Source organism: Schistocerca piceifrons, chromosome 1 (assembly GCF_021461385.2).
Source record: "Schistocerca piceifrons isolate TAMUIC-IGC-003096 chromosome 1, iqSchPice1.1, whole genome shotgun sequence".
NCBI lineage: Eukaryota > Metazoa > Arthropoda > Insecta > Orthoptera > Acrididae > Schistocerca > Schistocerca piceifrons.
Window position 1 is genome coordinate 681,000,492 of NC_060138.1, and position 14,347 is coordinate 681,014,838.

At 36.6% G+C, this 14,347-nt stretch overlaps 1 protein-coding gene and 1 long non-coding RNA gene across 5 annotated transcripts in view; one reads left to right on the plus strand and one right to left on the minus strand.

The window, feature by feature from the left end:
• LOC124788711 (choline transporter-like protein 4) overlaps positions 1 to 14,347 on the plus strand; it is a 266,397-nt gene that overhangs the window by 220,443 nt on the left and 31,607 nt on the right. For all 4 annotated transcript variants that reach the window (XM_047255992.1, XM_047255999.1, XM_047256007.1 and 1 more), the window contains one exon: positions 8,431 to 8,722. In XM_047255992.1, coding sequence (XP_047111948.1) covers positions 8,431 to 8,722 — 292 coding nt within the window. The remainder of the gene's footprint in view (positions 1 to 8,430; positions 8,723 to 14,347) is intronic.
• On the minus strand, positions 9,392 to 13,679 carry LOC124788740. Its single transcript, XR_007016097.1, has 3 exons — positions 13,627 to 13,679; positions 13,409 to 13,503; positions 9,392 to 9,469 (listed from the first exon to the last, which is right to left on the minus strand). It is a non-coding gene; the product is annotated as an uncharacterized LOC124788740 (long non-coding RNA).

Genomic DNA, 14,347 nt, shown 5'->3' on the forward strand with positions numbered 1-14,347 from the left:
AGAAAGAAAACTGGCATTCTACGGATCGGAGCGTGGAATGTCAGATCCCTTAATCGGGCAGGTAGGTTAGAAAATTTAAAAAGGGAAATGGATAGGTTGAAGTTAGATATAGTGGGAATTAGTGAAGTTCGGTGGCAGGAGGAACAAGACTTCTGGTCAGGTGACTACAGGGTTATAAACACAAAATCAAATAGGGGTAATGCAGGAGTAGGTTTAATAATGAATAGGAAAATAGGAATGCGGGGAAGCTACTACAAACAGCATAGTGAACGCATTATTGTGGCCAAGATAGATACGAAGCCCACACCTACTACAGTAGTACAAGTTTATATGCCAACTAGCTCTGCAGATGACGAAGAAATTGAAGAAATGTATGATGAAATAAAAGAAATTATTCAGATTGTGAAGGGAGACGAAAATTTAATAGTCATGGGTGACTGGAATTCGAGTGTAGGAAAAGGGAGAGAAGGAAACATAGTAGGTGAATATGGATTGGGGGACAGAAATGAAAGAGGAAGCCGCCTGGTAGAATTTTGCACAGAGCACAACATAATCATAACTAACACTTGGTTTAAGAATCATGAAAGAAGGTTGTATACATGGAAGAACCCTGGAGATACTAAAAGGTATCAGATAGATTATATAATGGTAAGACAGAGATTTAGGAACCAGGTTTTAAATTGTAAGACATTTCCAGGGGCAGATATGGACTCTGACCACAATCTATTGGCTATGACCTGTAGATTAAAACTGAAGAAACTGCAAAAAGGTGGGAATTTAAGGAGATGGGACCTGGATAAACTAAAAGAACCAGAGGTTGTACAGAGATTCAGGGAGAGCATAAGGGAGCAATTGACAGGAATGGGGGAAATAAATACAGTAGAAGAAGAATGGGTAGCTTTGAGGGATGAAGTAGTGAAGGCAGCAGAGGATCAAGTAGGTATAAAGACGAGGGCTAGTAGAAATCCTTGGGTAACAGAAGAAATATTGAATTTAATTGATGAAAGGAGAAAATATAAAAATGCAGTAAGTGAAACAGGCAAAAAGGAATACAAACGTCTCAAAAATGAGATCGACAGGAAGTGCAAAATGGCTAAGCAGGAATGGCTAGAGGACAAATGTAAGGATGTAGAGGCCTATCTCACTAGGGGTAAGATAGATACCGCCTACAGGAAAATTAAAGAGACCTTTGGAGATAAGAGAACGACTTGTATGAATATCAAGAGTTCAGATGGAAACCCAGTTCTAAGCAAAGAAGGGAAAGCAGAAAGGTGGAAGGAGTATATAGAGGGTCTATACAAGGGCGATGTACTTGAGGACAATATTATGGAAATGGAAAAGGATGTAGATGAAGATGAAATTGGAGGTACGATACTGCGTGAAGAGTTTGGCAGAGCACTGAAAGACCTGAGTCGAAACAAGGCCTCCGGAGTAGACAATATTCCATTGGAACTACTGACGGCCGTGGGAGAGCCAGTCCTGACAAAACTCTACCATCTGGTGAGCAAGATGTATGAAACAGGCGAAATACCCTCAGACTTCAAGAAGAATATAATAATTCCAATCCCAAAGAAAGCAGGTGTTGACAGATGTGAAAATTACCGAACTATCAGCTTAATAAGTCACAGCTGCAAAATACTAACACGAATTCTTTACAGACGAATGGAAAAACTAGTAGAAGCCAACCTCGGGGAGGATCAGTTTGGATTCCGTAGAAACACTGGAACACGTGAGGCAATACTGACCTTACGACTTATCTTAGAAGAAAGATTAAGGAAAGGCAAACCTACGTTTCTAGCATTTGTAGACTTAGAGAAAGCTTTTGACAATGTTGACTGGAATACTCTCTTTCAAATTCTAAAGGTGGCAGGGGTAAAATACAGGGAGCGAAAGGCTATTTACAATTTGTACAGAAACCAGATGGCAGTTATAAGAGTCGAGGGACATGAAAGGGAAGCAGTGGTTGGGAAGGGAGTAAGACAGGGTTGTAGCCTGTCCCCGATGTTGTTCAATCTGTATATTGAGCAAGCAGTAAAGGAAACAAAAGAAAAATTCGGAGTAGGTATTAAAATTCATGGAGAAGAAATAAAAACTTTGAGGTTCGCCGATGACATTGTAATTCTGTCAGAGACAGCAAAGGACTTGGAAGAGCAGTTGAATGGAATGGACAGTGTCTTGAAAGGAGGATATAAGATGAACATCAACAAAAGCAAAACAAGGATAATGGAATGTAGTCTAATTAAGTCGGGTGATGCTGAGGGAATTAGATTAGGAAATGAGGCACTTAAAGTAGTAAAGGAGTTTTGCTATTTGGGGAGCAAAATAACTGATGATGGTCGAAGTAGAGAGGATATAAAATGTAGGCTGGCAATGGCAAGGAAAGCGTTTCTGAAGAAGAGAAATTTGTTAACATCCAGTATTGATTTAAGTGTCAGGAAGTCATTTCTGAAAGTATTCGTATGGAGTGTAGCCATGTATGGAAGTGAAACATGGACGATAAATAGTTTGGACAAGAAGAGAATAGAAGCTTTCGAAATGTGGTGCTACAGAAGAATGCTGAAGATTAGATGGGTAGATCACATAACTAATGAGGAAGTATTGAATAGGATTGGGGAGAAGAGAAGTTTGTGGCACAACTTGACCAGAAGAAGGGATCGGTTGGTAGGACATGTTCTGAGGCATCAAGGGATCACCAATTTAGTATTGGAGGGCAGCGTGGAGGGTAAAAATCGTAGGGGGAGACCAAGAGATGAATACACTAAGCAGATTCAGAAGGATGTAGGTTGCAGTAGGTATTGGGAGATGAAAAAGCTTGCACAGGATAGAGTAGCATGGAGAGCTGCATCAAACCAGTCTCAGGACTGAAGACCACAACAACAACATTGGATATGGTTGGTACTATTTGTAATTATTTGGGAGGTTTCTTTCGCCTTTTTTTATACACAGGCAATGTAACTGTGATTTAAGACAGTCAGGGAATATTTCTTCACCCAGTACTCTGTTTGATAGTGAGAGAAGTGGCATTTTAATTTCTTTTGCTATACATTTTATGATGAGATAACTGAGTCCATAATAGTCTTCTGTTTTGGAATTACTTAATTTGTTTATTGACTTATGAATATCATTTATTGTGATTCGGGTCCAACTGAACTTCTCACTACTTGTCTGTTTTGCACAAGTGAGCAATGCTTCTGCATCAGAGGCAGAATTGATGGGTGGAGTGGTGACACTATTTACAAAATATTCATTGAGAATATTGGAGTCAATAGGGATACTCCTTTCTTTATTGGTATTATTAATTTCCCTTTTAATGACAGTCCAGGTAGCTTTACATTTATTTTTAGAATTTAAAATATATTCTCATTTGCACAGCACTTAGCATTTTTTATTTCTAATCTGTAAAGGTTTCTCATTTTAGTGTAATTTTCCTTGTCCCTATCACTGTTATGAGATTTGTCTTTCATAATCATCAGTAGTATTCTGAGTTTGTTAAGTTGTGGGGTGTACCACTTGTTAGTATTTTGTTGCTTATGAGTAATATTACTCTGGTACCTTTTGGTTACCAAGGGGCATGTCATTTCTACTATATGCTTGATCTCTGTCAGGAAAATGGAAAAACATTTATTAATTGTTTTCTTGTTATCCATTACATGAGTCCAATCCATTTCTTTTAACTGGTTTATCATTTTGTTTTCATTGGATTCACCTAGAATTCTATATGTCACTTCTCTCTCTGTAGAACTGAAGGCTGACTTTTCTGTTTGAAGCCATAGCCCTGCGTGATCTGATATTCCTAGTTCTATTACATCACAGTGTATGGAGTCTCTTTGTACATTGCTAATTATGTTACCAAGGCATGCGTTCAGTCTAGTGGGTTTTTCATCGATACAGTAGTAGTTTAATGACTTCAGAGTGTTAATCATATGAATTACATTTTTTTCTCTTTGCCCTTATATCTATGTTAATATCACCTGCAGTTACAATTCTATGCTGTTTATATTTTGACAACAGCAATATTAAAGTATTAATTTTTTCTATAAATACTATCTCATCAGAGCCTGGGATTCGATAGATTGAGACAGTTACGGTTTTCTGTTCGTGCATTACCACACCAGCTACTTCTATTGTAGCTTCAAGGCATATTCTACTAAGGTCTATAACTGAGTAGTGCAATTCAAGGTTACTTTTGACATATATTGAGACCCCACGATGTGTAATACTTTTTCTGCAGTAGCTTGTAACTAACAAATATCCAAGAGGAACACACAAGTCTATTTCAGTGTCTTTCATCCAGTGTTCATTGATGCATAGAACAGTGCAGTAGATTTTATTGAGCCAGTATTGTAATTCATTGATTTTACACGTAAGAGATTGTACATTTATATGAAGGAGGAGGAAACTGTCACTGCTACATAATGGCATTCTACTTTCACAGAACCTTCTGTCTTCATTTATTTTCGCTACATGATCTGGGGTTGCACAATTATCTGAATGAATTAGACTGCTGCAGTTTCCACTTAGTGTGGTTTCTAACTTTCCTTCATCTGTAATGTCGTTTTCTCTAAAAACGGAGGTGTACAGTCATGCTCTGTAGGACTGTCTTTTAAGACAAGGCTGCTGCGTGCTCGTATTTCATTTACAACTTTGTTTATCTCCTGACACAAAAATGCATACGTTACTAAGTATATCACATGACAAGAATGCTATGTAATGCCTGATGTTGGCACTGTGAGCAAGCCTTATAAAGTGGCAGTGTTTAGCTACAGTAGCATAAAAATTATCCTGCATATTTCAGTATGTGTAGGGAAGATTGTTGTATTTTGGTACACTTTTCAAACTTCCACCTCTGTCACCTCTAGTCTTTAACAGAAGTTTGACATATTTTCTTATTCTGTGTTGAAATAATAGCATTCACTTTATGTATGCTGCAGTCTTTTTCTGAAATTACAAAAATTACTCCAGAAAATTAAGGCTTTTCCAAATGTTAAAAACTGTCCCAAGGTACAAAATGGTCATATACCTAGAAACAAATATTCTATATAAATTTAAAAGTTTTTCAGTCAAGAAAATCTTACAAATACTATATTTAATAGTCTTTGTTACATTATTACTCTGCTACACATCAATAATGAGTAAGTGAAATCAAGTTAAGAAGAAATATTATCAAAAACCAGCTACAAGTTAAAAACATTCTTAAACAGAAGCCACTGGAAGCTATTGGCAACTAACATGAAGCTCCATTTTTGAGACAAGGTAAATTGTGTGAGACATAAAGAAACTCAGTGTGTACAAAAGGAATTCCAGCAAAAGAATATGGATTTATTATGCAATAAACTAAGTGTTGTGAGTTGGCTGATAGAGCTCTGTGAACTACGGCAAATTCTTAATTTTTGTAAAGGCATTTAATGAATCTTTTCCCCCTAGATCTTGTCAAAAGAAAGTAAACAATGAAGTTAACTGGATTACACCTGGAATAAAAAGTTCAGTGCCAGATATAGAGAGCTTACATAATGAATTAAAATCAATCAGAAATCCTCATTTTGTTATGTATGTCAAAATGATATAAAGCTGTATCCACGCAAGTTGTAGCAACAGCTAAAAGAGTGTCAAATAATATATTTATCCTGAAACATAGAAATAAGACAAAAGCAGTGTGGTCAGATGTTCAGTCAGAATTAGGAGCCAAAATTAAAAGTCAAGAGATTCTGAAAATTAAATTTCAAAATTGTATTATAATAATCCCTGTTCAGGTGTCAAATTGCTTCAATTCATTCTTCTTATATGTAGCAATATAAGATGTATTTATGGAAGCCTATCAAGATACGATATATTTCATAAGCTTGGGGAAAAAAACAGAATACAGCTTTGAAAGGGCTTGGAAAAATCACCCAAAGGGATGTCAAAAATGAAATATTGTCTTTCAAAAAGAAAACATCACCTGACCAAGATGAAATACCAACTTCTGTAATCAAGAGTGTGTATAGTATCATTTGACAACTACTGTCAGTTGCTATAACCCAATCCTTTGAGCAGGGATGTTTTCCAAACCTATTTAAATATGCAAAGATAAAAGCAGTATTCTAAAAGGGATTAACAGAAGCTATGGGGAACTACCATACCCTCTCTTCTACCGGTCTCCTCTTAAATGTTTGGAAAGACTACAACAAATCAAGTTCAAACATTTCTAATTACAGATGACATAATTTTTAAAAACCAGTTTTGATTCCAACAGGGAAAAAGCACTGTAAATGCCATCAATGAGTTTACTAAAACAATATGCTCCACATTAGATAAGGGTAAAAAGTCACAGGAATATTCTGTGACCTGACAAAAGTCTTTGACTCAGTTGACGATTCCCTATTTCTCCACAAATTACAGCTGTATGGAATCAGGGACACTGCTTTACAGTGTTTCAACTCTTATTTAACAGACAGGAAACAAAGAGTAACTGTAACTTCAAATTCAAAAAATTACTCCTCAAACTGGAATCACTTCCCTTTCTACATAAATGAGCTACCACTTGTTATTAATGTTCATTCAGTTTTATTTGCTGAAAATAATTCAGTTCTAATTGAAAAGAATCCCAGAAAGTGTAAAAATACTCTAAAGAAACTTGAATCTTAGTTCCAGCCAAATGGACTAAAACTAAATGCAACTAACAAAATGCAATTTGAAATGAAATCATTAAAACAGATTACAATAAAGGTAACTTGTAATGATCAGATATCATCGAAGCAAATCATGTAAGGTTCATAGGCCTAAATCTTGATAAAAATCTTGATTGGAGAGTATGCATTGATTCCTGACAGCATAGTATTTGCAGTGTGTATTTTGGCTGGTGCCAGAAAAATATAGACACAAGAAAGGTAGTCTATCACTGCTACTTTGCGCCAATTATTTGTCGTGGCATAATCTTCTGGGAAAATTCAACAACTGTCACAAGACTCCTCGTATTACAAAAGAAAATAATTAGGAACATGTGAGTTGCCAAACAACTGCAGATAACTGTTAAAAGATTTGAAAATACCATCTACTCCCTCAGCCATAACTACAGCACTTGCCACAGAGAGAATTTTAAACTCCTGACTAATCTCTTAAAATTCTAAGCCCAGACACCAGGGTATTTGGGGTTTAAGAGTTACAATAAAATAAAAGATAGTAACATATTTAATGTGGAGCTTGGTTCACTGAAAATATTGCTCTTTATTCTCCTGGTGGGAAAGTGTTGTTATTCTACTGAAGAATTCATTGAGGACAGTTTCACAGTTTGAACAAGGTAAATTATACATTTTATTTTTGCATACTAGATGCTGTACTATGCATTTGTGTAGCAGGAACTCATAATGTATATAAAATGATGTAAACTACCACATTTCTCTTAAAAAATGTTTCTTATTTTAAATCATGACATGCCTCTTGTACATCAAATCGAATGATTTGAAAATTGTATGCTGCAAATGATCTTCACACCTTCAAGTTTCTTCTCACTATGCGTCTGCAGAATGAACAGTGTGTCTAATCTAACCTGCTACATATCAGCAGAGAGATGTCTGCCCCCGGTCAGCGCGACAGAATGTCAATTGTAAGGGACCGGGTTCAATTCCCAACTGGGTCGGAGATTTTCTCCACTCAGGGACTGGGTGTTGTGTTGTCCTAATCATCATCATTTCATCCCCACTGTGCAAGTCGCCAAAGTGGCGTCAAATCGAAATACTTCACCCAGCAAACAGTCTACCCAACGGGAGGCCCTAGTCCCACAACATTTACATTTTAGCAGAGAGATCATGGCAAGATACCATACAATGCAACAGAGAACAAATGATACAATTCACCGCCTGTGTTGCATAAAAGGAATTCACCTATATTGCCCAGTATGCCACTTCACATTTCAATTCATTTTCTGCTGTGGATTTCTGTCAACAGCTAACTTCTGTATATATCCATCAATTTTATGAAAAGAATAGTTGCTACCTACAATATAGCAGAGATGCTGAGTCGCTGATAGGCACAACAAAAAGACTGTCAGAATGTGGGCTTTCGGCCAACAAGGCCTTCCTAAAAAATAGAGAACATACACACTCATGCAAATGCAACTCGCATACACACGACCTCATGTGAGTTGCATTTGCATGAGTGTGTATGTTGTCTGTTTTGATGAATTTATTTCAGATTTACATTGCTTTGCTTTTAATGGTATGGTATAGTGGATTCACCATTCCAATTATTTGTCTTGATGTTTTATACCCTGTATTTCATTCTTGTGTACTTCTTATTTAAATAATGAGACATATTTAACTTCTATTTGACTCTCATTGTACATAATGATGCTTTTCTTTTAAGGAGCTTGACATTATCATAACAAACTTAAAGTTAACTGTTAATATTTGCATGTGAAAGCTTTTATAAATTTGCAACTTATTATTTTTCCAGCTATCATCTTGGGACAGTGGCTTTTGGTTCACTCATATTAGCTATATGCAAGTTTATCAGACTTGTGTTGGAGTATATCAATGCAAAATTACAAAAATATGACAATATCTTTATAAAAGCAGTTATGTGCTGTCTGCGTTGCTTTTTCTGGTGCCTTGAAAAATTTATAAAATTTATAAATAAAAATGCATACATTATGTGTGCTATACATGGAAAGAATTTCTGCAAGTCTGCCAGAACTGCGTTCAACCTGATAATGAGGAATATCCTAAGAACAGTAGTGCTTGACAAGGTAAAAAGCCCTCTGTAGAAGTGCTTTCCTTATTTTACAAGTTGTAGTCATCAGAAGTTATTTTTATTGTACTAGTATTAGTAGACTTAACATCTCTATTTATCCAAAAATTTAAGCTGAGTAGTGAATAAGAAATAGACTGAGTGGCTGTTAAAGTAAAAATCCAAATATCCAAGGTTTAATTCACAGTTGGCCGTGGGATTTTTTTTTTTCTGTTTTCTAAATAAACCTTTATTTTGAATGTAGATGATGTCTGATATAGGTAATAAAGAAGCTCATATATTTTGCTTCTCTCATTTCATAATGTCGTTGTTTGGGTAACAACAAGCCAGTCTAATTTTTTCCAAATCCAAAAGCATGTGATACAAATTATTTTTAATAATGTCCTGCAGAGGCCTGTTCAAGGAGCTAAGAATACTTACTACTGCTCACCAGTATATTTGTTCCTTAATGAAATTTGTCATAAATAAAGTGTCTCTTTTCCAGGCAACCAACCCAGTTTATGGAATCAATACTAGGAATAAGAATAACCTATATAAAGATTTAAAGTCATTTACTTTGGTCCAGAAACATATCCACTAGTTAGAAATACAGAATTTCAATAACTTGCCAGCAGCCATAAAGAAACTTGTCTACTAATAAAGTACAAATTAAAGAAACCCAAAGAATCTATTAATGAGCCACTTCTTCCACTCCAGTGAATTCCTGTTGATGTAGAAGACACCTATGGTCTCTAAATGTGACTCCCTGTAGAAATTAAAATTAATGTAATTAGAAATAATAGTACCTAAAGTAATATCTTTGTACTGTTCTAAATATTTTGCCATAGAGGTAATACTTCACATGTATAGTGCACTTCTAGCTCAAAATTGCTAATAGCCACTATAAACTTATTGTGTTAGAACTTCTATACAGCTTTCTGGGATTCAATTAGTCACCACTTATAGCTTGAGTATATTTTTTAAAAAGTAGCCCATTATCTAGTTTCCATCATCAAATTTCTTGGCTCAATTACAAAAGTGTCTCGTACTGCAATGACAATTACAGTGCAGGGCAGAGTCGACCCCATTTCAGGTTGAGGTGGTCAGGCATAGACTTGTCAGGATGGCTAGTTTGACCCCCTCACCCTAGGTGTGTGGGTTCTCTAATGAGAACAGGTCCAAATCCAACATACTCTTGTTAGAACTAGTTGATTTATTCCTTAGGTTCATCAATATCAGAGATCCAATGACCGTGTCAGCAGGTGTAAGATGGGCATCAAACCCATGGTCCACAGCTGCAGAGTACTGTCACGATCCTGACCACAGCTCGTAAACAGTGCAGTGTGGCTGAGAGTGGAGTGTGCTTGCACAGCAGGTACTCAGCACAGCTGACACTGAGTCAATGCTGGCCACATAGCCCAGTCTTAACAGCCTAGTGGCGATCACATGAGGTTGTCAGCCAACTAGCAGCAGCTTGCAGTTAGGACAGTGTCATCTAGGAAGCAAATTCTGGTCCCTGATATTTGGCTGGCTGCACATGATGACAGTAGATGTCCAGCAGTCCAGTGACTAGAAGGGTCTTAGTTTGATCCTCGCCCCACTGGAGCTGATGCTGGTCTGTACTGTGGGTGATCTCATGAGCTGATAGATGATGATGATGACTGCATCAGTGGGACAATAATGGCACTTCTCCAGGCCACACAGGAGAAGCATGACCCACAGTGATTGCTGATTTGTTGCCTCTTATGTGTAAGGATCAATTGTATTGACATGCAGATGCCCTAGGCTCCATATATCTCCCAAGATGAAACACAACAGATGCATTCTCAATTTTTGTAAAGCTGCTGGTTGCTGGCCAAGTGGTCATACTAGTGTACTGATACTGGCCATGATGACTAATTGCTGTGACATCTGGTTATTGAAATTCACATGCTCAGGGCAGCTGTGGCAGCCATTGTCACTACATTCATTCCCTCTTTGAAGAACTCAGACCCAAATTCCATGCTGCTGCCAAGCTTATAATTGTCTGGATGATGACTGTTTAATTCCCACAATGTACTACAACAGTATTTTTCATTATCAGTGTATGTCCTTGCCACTGCAAAAAAGCATGTTCACATGGTAGTTGCATCATGTATTTGCATTCACCCCATTTGCACTGTTCAGTCTTATGTTCAGCAATGACATTGTCACATTGACCCTGTTTGGTCTGTTCAGATTATTGTTCACCAACGACATTGTCACAAAGTTCGTGCTTGATTCCACTTTTTAAATGATCCACTTACTGCTTGGTACAGCACTTACCTATATTGCCCCATAGAGTCTCAAGATAAAGTTAGTTTATAAAGCATTGTCAGTCTGTTTAATCCACTCATCCATTTTGCAGTAGTGTTAGCACCAACTTGCAGGGATATGGTTTGGGATTCTGGGAGGTTTTTTTACAATTGTGAAATTTCTGCACTATAATACTCCCGTTTCTTCTATATGAAATTACAGAAGCTGTACACATAAACTTTAAAACTGTATTTACCTTCATCAACAATCTCTAACCATCAATGTATTTGTCTTATTCCCCGAATTATATATCATCTTATTAACTGATTACATCTTATCATGACATCATAAAATCCATTGACAGGTTGTGCAAAATTATACCAATGTGCTACAATGTAGTGGCCTATAGCCTTTTGATTTACCCTAGTAGTAATCATAACTAAATTGACTACATTAATTTTATGTATATAAATTGAACTGTTTAAATATATTTAAATTTAATAATTAATAGTTTAATGTTGAGAATAATGAGAAGAAAAGTAAGTTAGTATTGGTAGGGATCGAATCCGGGTCTATTTACCAATCTATTTTATTGCATTTCTTAGTGGGCCCACTTGCCCACAGTGGAGTCATTACAGCAGTGCTTTAAAAATCCTCCATACTCTATGCTTGTGCAATATGCTTCATGCCATCAGTAATCTGTGGAAAATAATTGACTTGAAATTAAATATTTGTTCAGAACATCAACTGGCCTACCTAAAACCATCTTGATATTTACCTAAATCAGCCTACAGTGTTGTTTTTACTCTGTTTAGTTCAATCTTGGAAAATATTTTTATGCAACTGGTTGAAAATAAATTCCTCTGTTTTCCTTAACATCTTGTTTATTGTCTTTCTTGTGGAGTGGATGTAGCAGGGTCATCTTCCACTCACCAGAGAGAGGGTTTTTTTCAGATTTTCTCAAAGATTAATTTTAACTCAGTTTTCATTTTTAGTAGAGACCCTTTCAAAAGTTCTGCTGTAATAGTCTCTCTTCCAGCTTTATAAGCTTTTAATAACTTTAGCAATTCATTTGGTGGATGGGGGTCAATCTGCTTCTAGATTTTCATGGGTGTTTTAATATTTGAGGTTTTGGACTGGTTCTGGACAATGAAGAAGCTGATCAAAATATTTTGCAAGTATTTTGAAATTTTTAGAGTTACTTAAGCCAGATCACTGAGCCTCGGCTGATGCCCCTCTGTTGTTGGGTTTACACTTGAAATACATCTACGTAACTCTTTAAATCTCACTTTCTCCTCCAAACATTAACTGAAAAATGGGTCTCTTTAGCACATCATGTACAGAAAAACTTTCATACTAAATTTCCTTGTATGCTCACTTGTTTTACCATCATCTAGCTTATAGTCTTTTGACTAAAAAGGGTAATAATTGTGACTAAATTGACCATATCATTTTTATGTATAGAAACTGAACTGTTATGTTTAAATTTTATAATGAATAGTTTAGCATTGTGCGTGTGGTGGGAATGAAACCTGGGTCCACAAATTACAATTCTGTACTTTATATCACTCAACCAAAGCAGAGTCACACAGATGGGGCTTTGAAAATGACTCATACTTTATGCTTGCACAGTACACTCCACACAATTTCAAAGAAAATTACTTAGAAAATTACTTTTCTGGTGCTGTGAGCAATGTAGCACTCATATTGCTGGAAGGGATGATGTTACATCAAAGCATACACAGTAGAAGACACTTCCCAGAGTTGATCATAGCATGGATAACTGTTATTTCAGCACTCAACACTGGTTTCTAGTTCTTGTGGAGACAGTACTACAAAACACATTTTTGTCCATTTTATTTTCTTATTAGCATGCATTCGAAGAAAAATGGCAATTTTAGTGCAAGTTACAGCTCACATTTGAAGACAAGTGGCACAATTTTAGTGCTATTTCTGTCTCGCATTTGAAGTGAAATGACATAATTTTAGTGCAATATTTGCAGTGTACTGTAGCATGTTAGCACATGATAACTGCCTACCACTGGTAAAATTTGTTACTTAAAGTAAAAGGACATGAATTCAGCCAGAAAGACATAAAAATAAACTATTTACAAGAAGTGTCCATGATATAAATACTACAGTTTTGCAGTATTGATTATAACACTTGGAGAACTATCACCCAAAGCTCACATTACATCTCTTCCCAGAGAGGGAGTCAGTGTACTGTGGTCCATAAGATCTGGGATATCACTGATGAATTTGATTAGCTACATACACTTTACCAGATTCAACCCATCGTACCTTATTTTGACCCCATTTCACAACAAGCCATAGACACTCTTGCAGCTCCAACCTGTGCTACCTTATTTCAGCTCCTATTACACAACTACCACTTTCTCATCATAACATATTTTTTTTCCTTTAAACTTACCAAGTTCTTCTGTTATGACTGTCTTGATCTGTTGCCCATAATTCCCTTCTCTGGATCTGGGATTTACCTCAGGCAGATTCTTTTCATCATGCCAGCTGAAATTAAGAGACCAAGTGCATCAGAGCAGTGGTGTCATGGGATTAACACATCATGCATTCATCACCATACTGCACTGTTTTTAATCAGATGTTACATGATGAAAACACAAAAATTCTTACCATAAGACACTGTTCCAAATGTGCAGTACCTACTGAAGCACTGGTCTATTTTTATTCCTTCAGCACTGTATCATGGCTTTCACGTACCTAAATAGAGAAAAGAATCACAGACAGAAACAGAAGGACTGTGGTGCATAAATGGAAAAGGGGAAATGAAATATGGATGAAACTCAGTTACTCTGTGGACATCAGCCAACATATATACTAGAGCACATCTCTGGAGGATTATTACATTTATAGCTTGCATGACAACACCTACACTCATCTACTATTTACACTTGCCTACTACCTCCCCAACATGCACAATCCTTCATTCCTGACATATTGCATATGTTGTATTTCTACACAGAAAAGAAAAATCTGGAATGTAGAACATATGGCACCCATCATGAAGGCTTTGAATACATTGGTAGAACTTCCACCATTCCTGCTTTTGCCACAAAATGCAGCAGCATCGACAGTGCAGGGTAGTGTCAGCCTCACTGTAGGATGGATTGGATTTGACTTAATGGGTGCTTAATGGTGAGTTATCAGTGTTCACTGTAGTATGGGGCTAACAAGGCTACTATTGCTATTATCACAAAACTGCAGTCACTACTCAGTAAATGTTCACATACATTTTCCGTAATAAAAAATACTACCTGCTTACAACCTATACATTAAACTGTTCTCACAATACCCACCAGATTTGCTCTTTTGTGGATGATGTGGCATGGTGAGT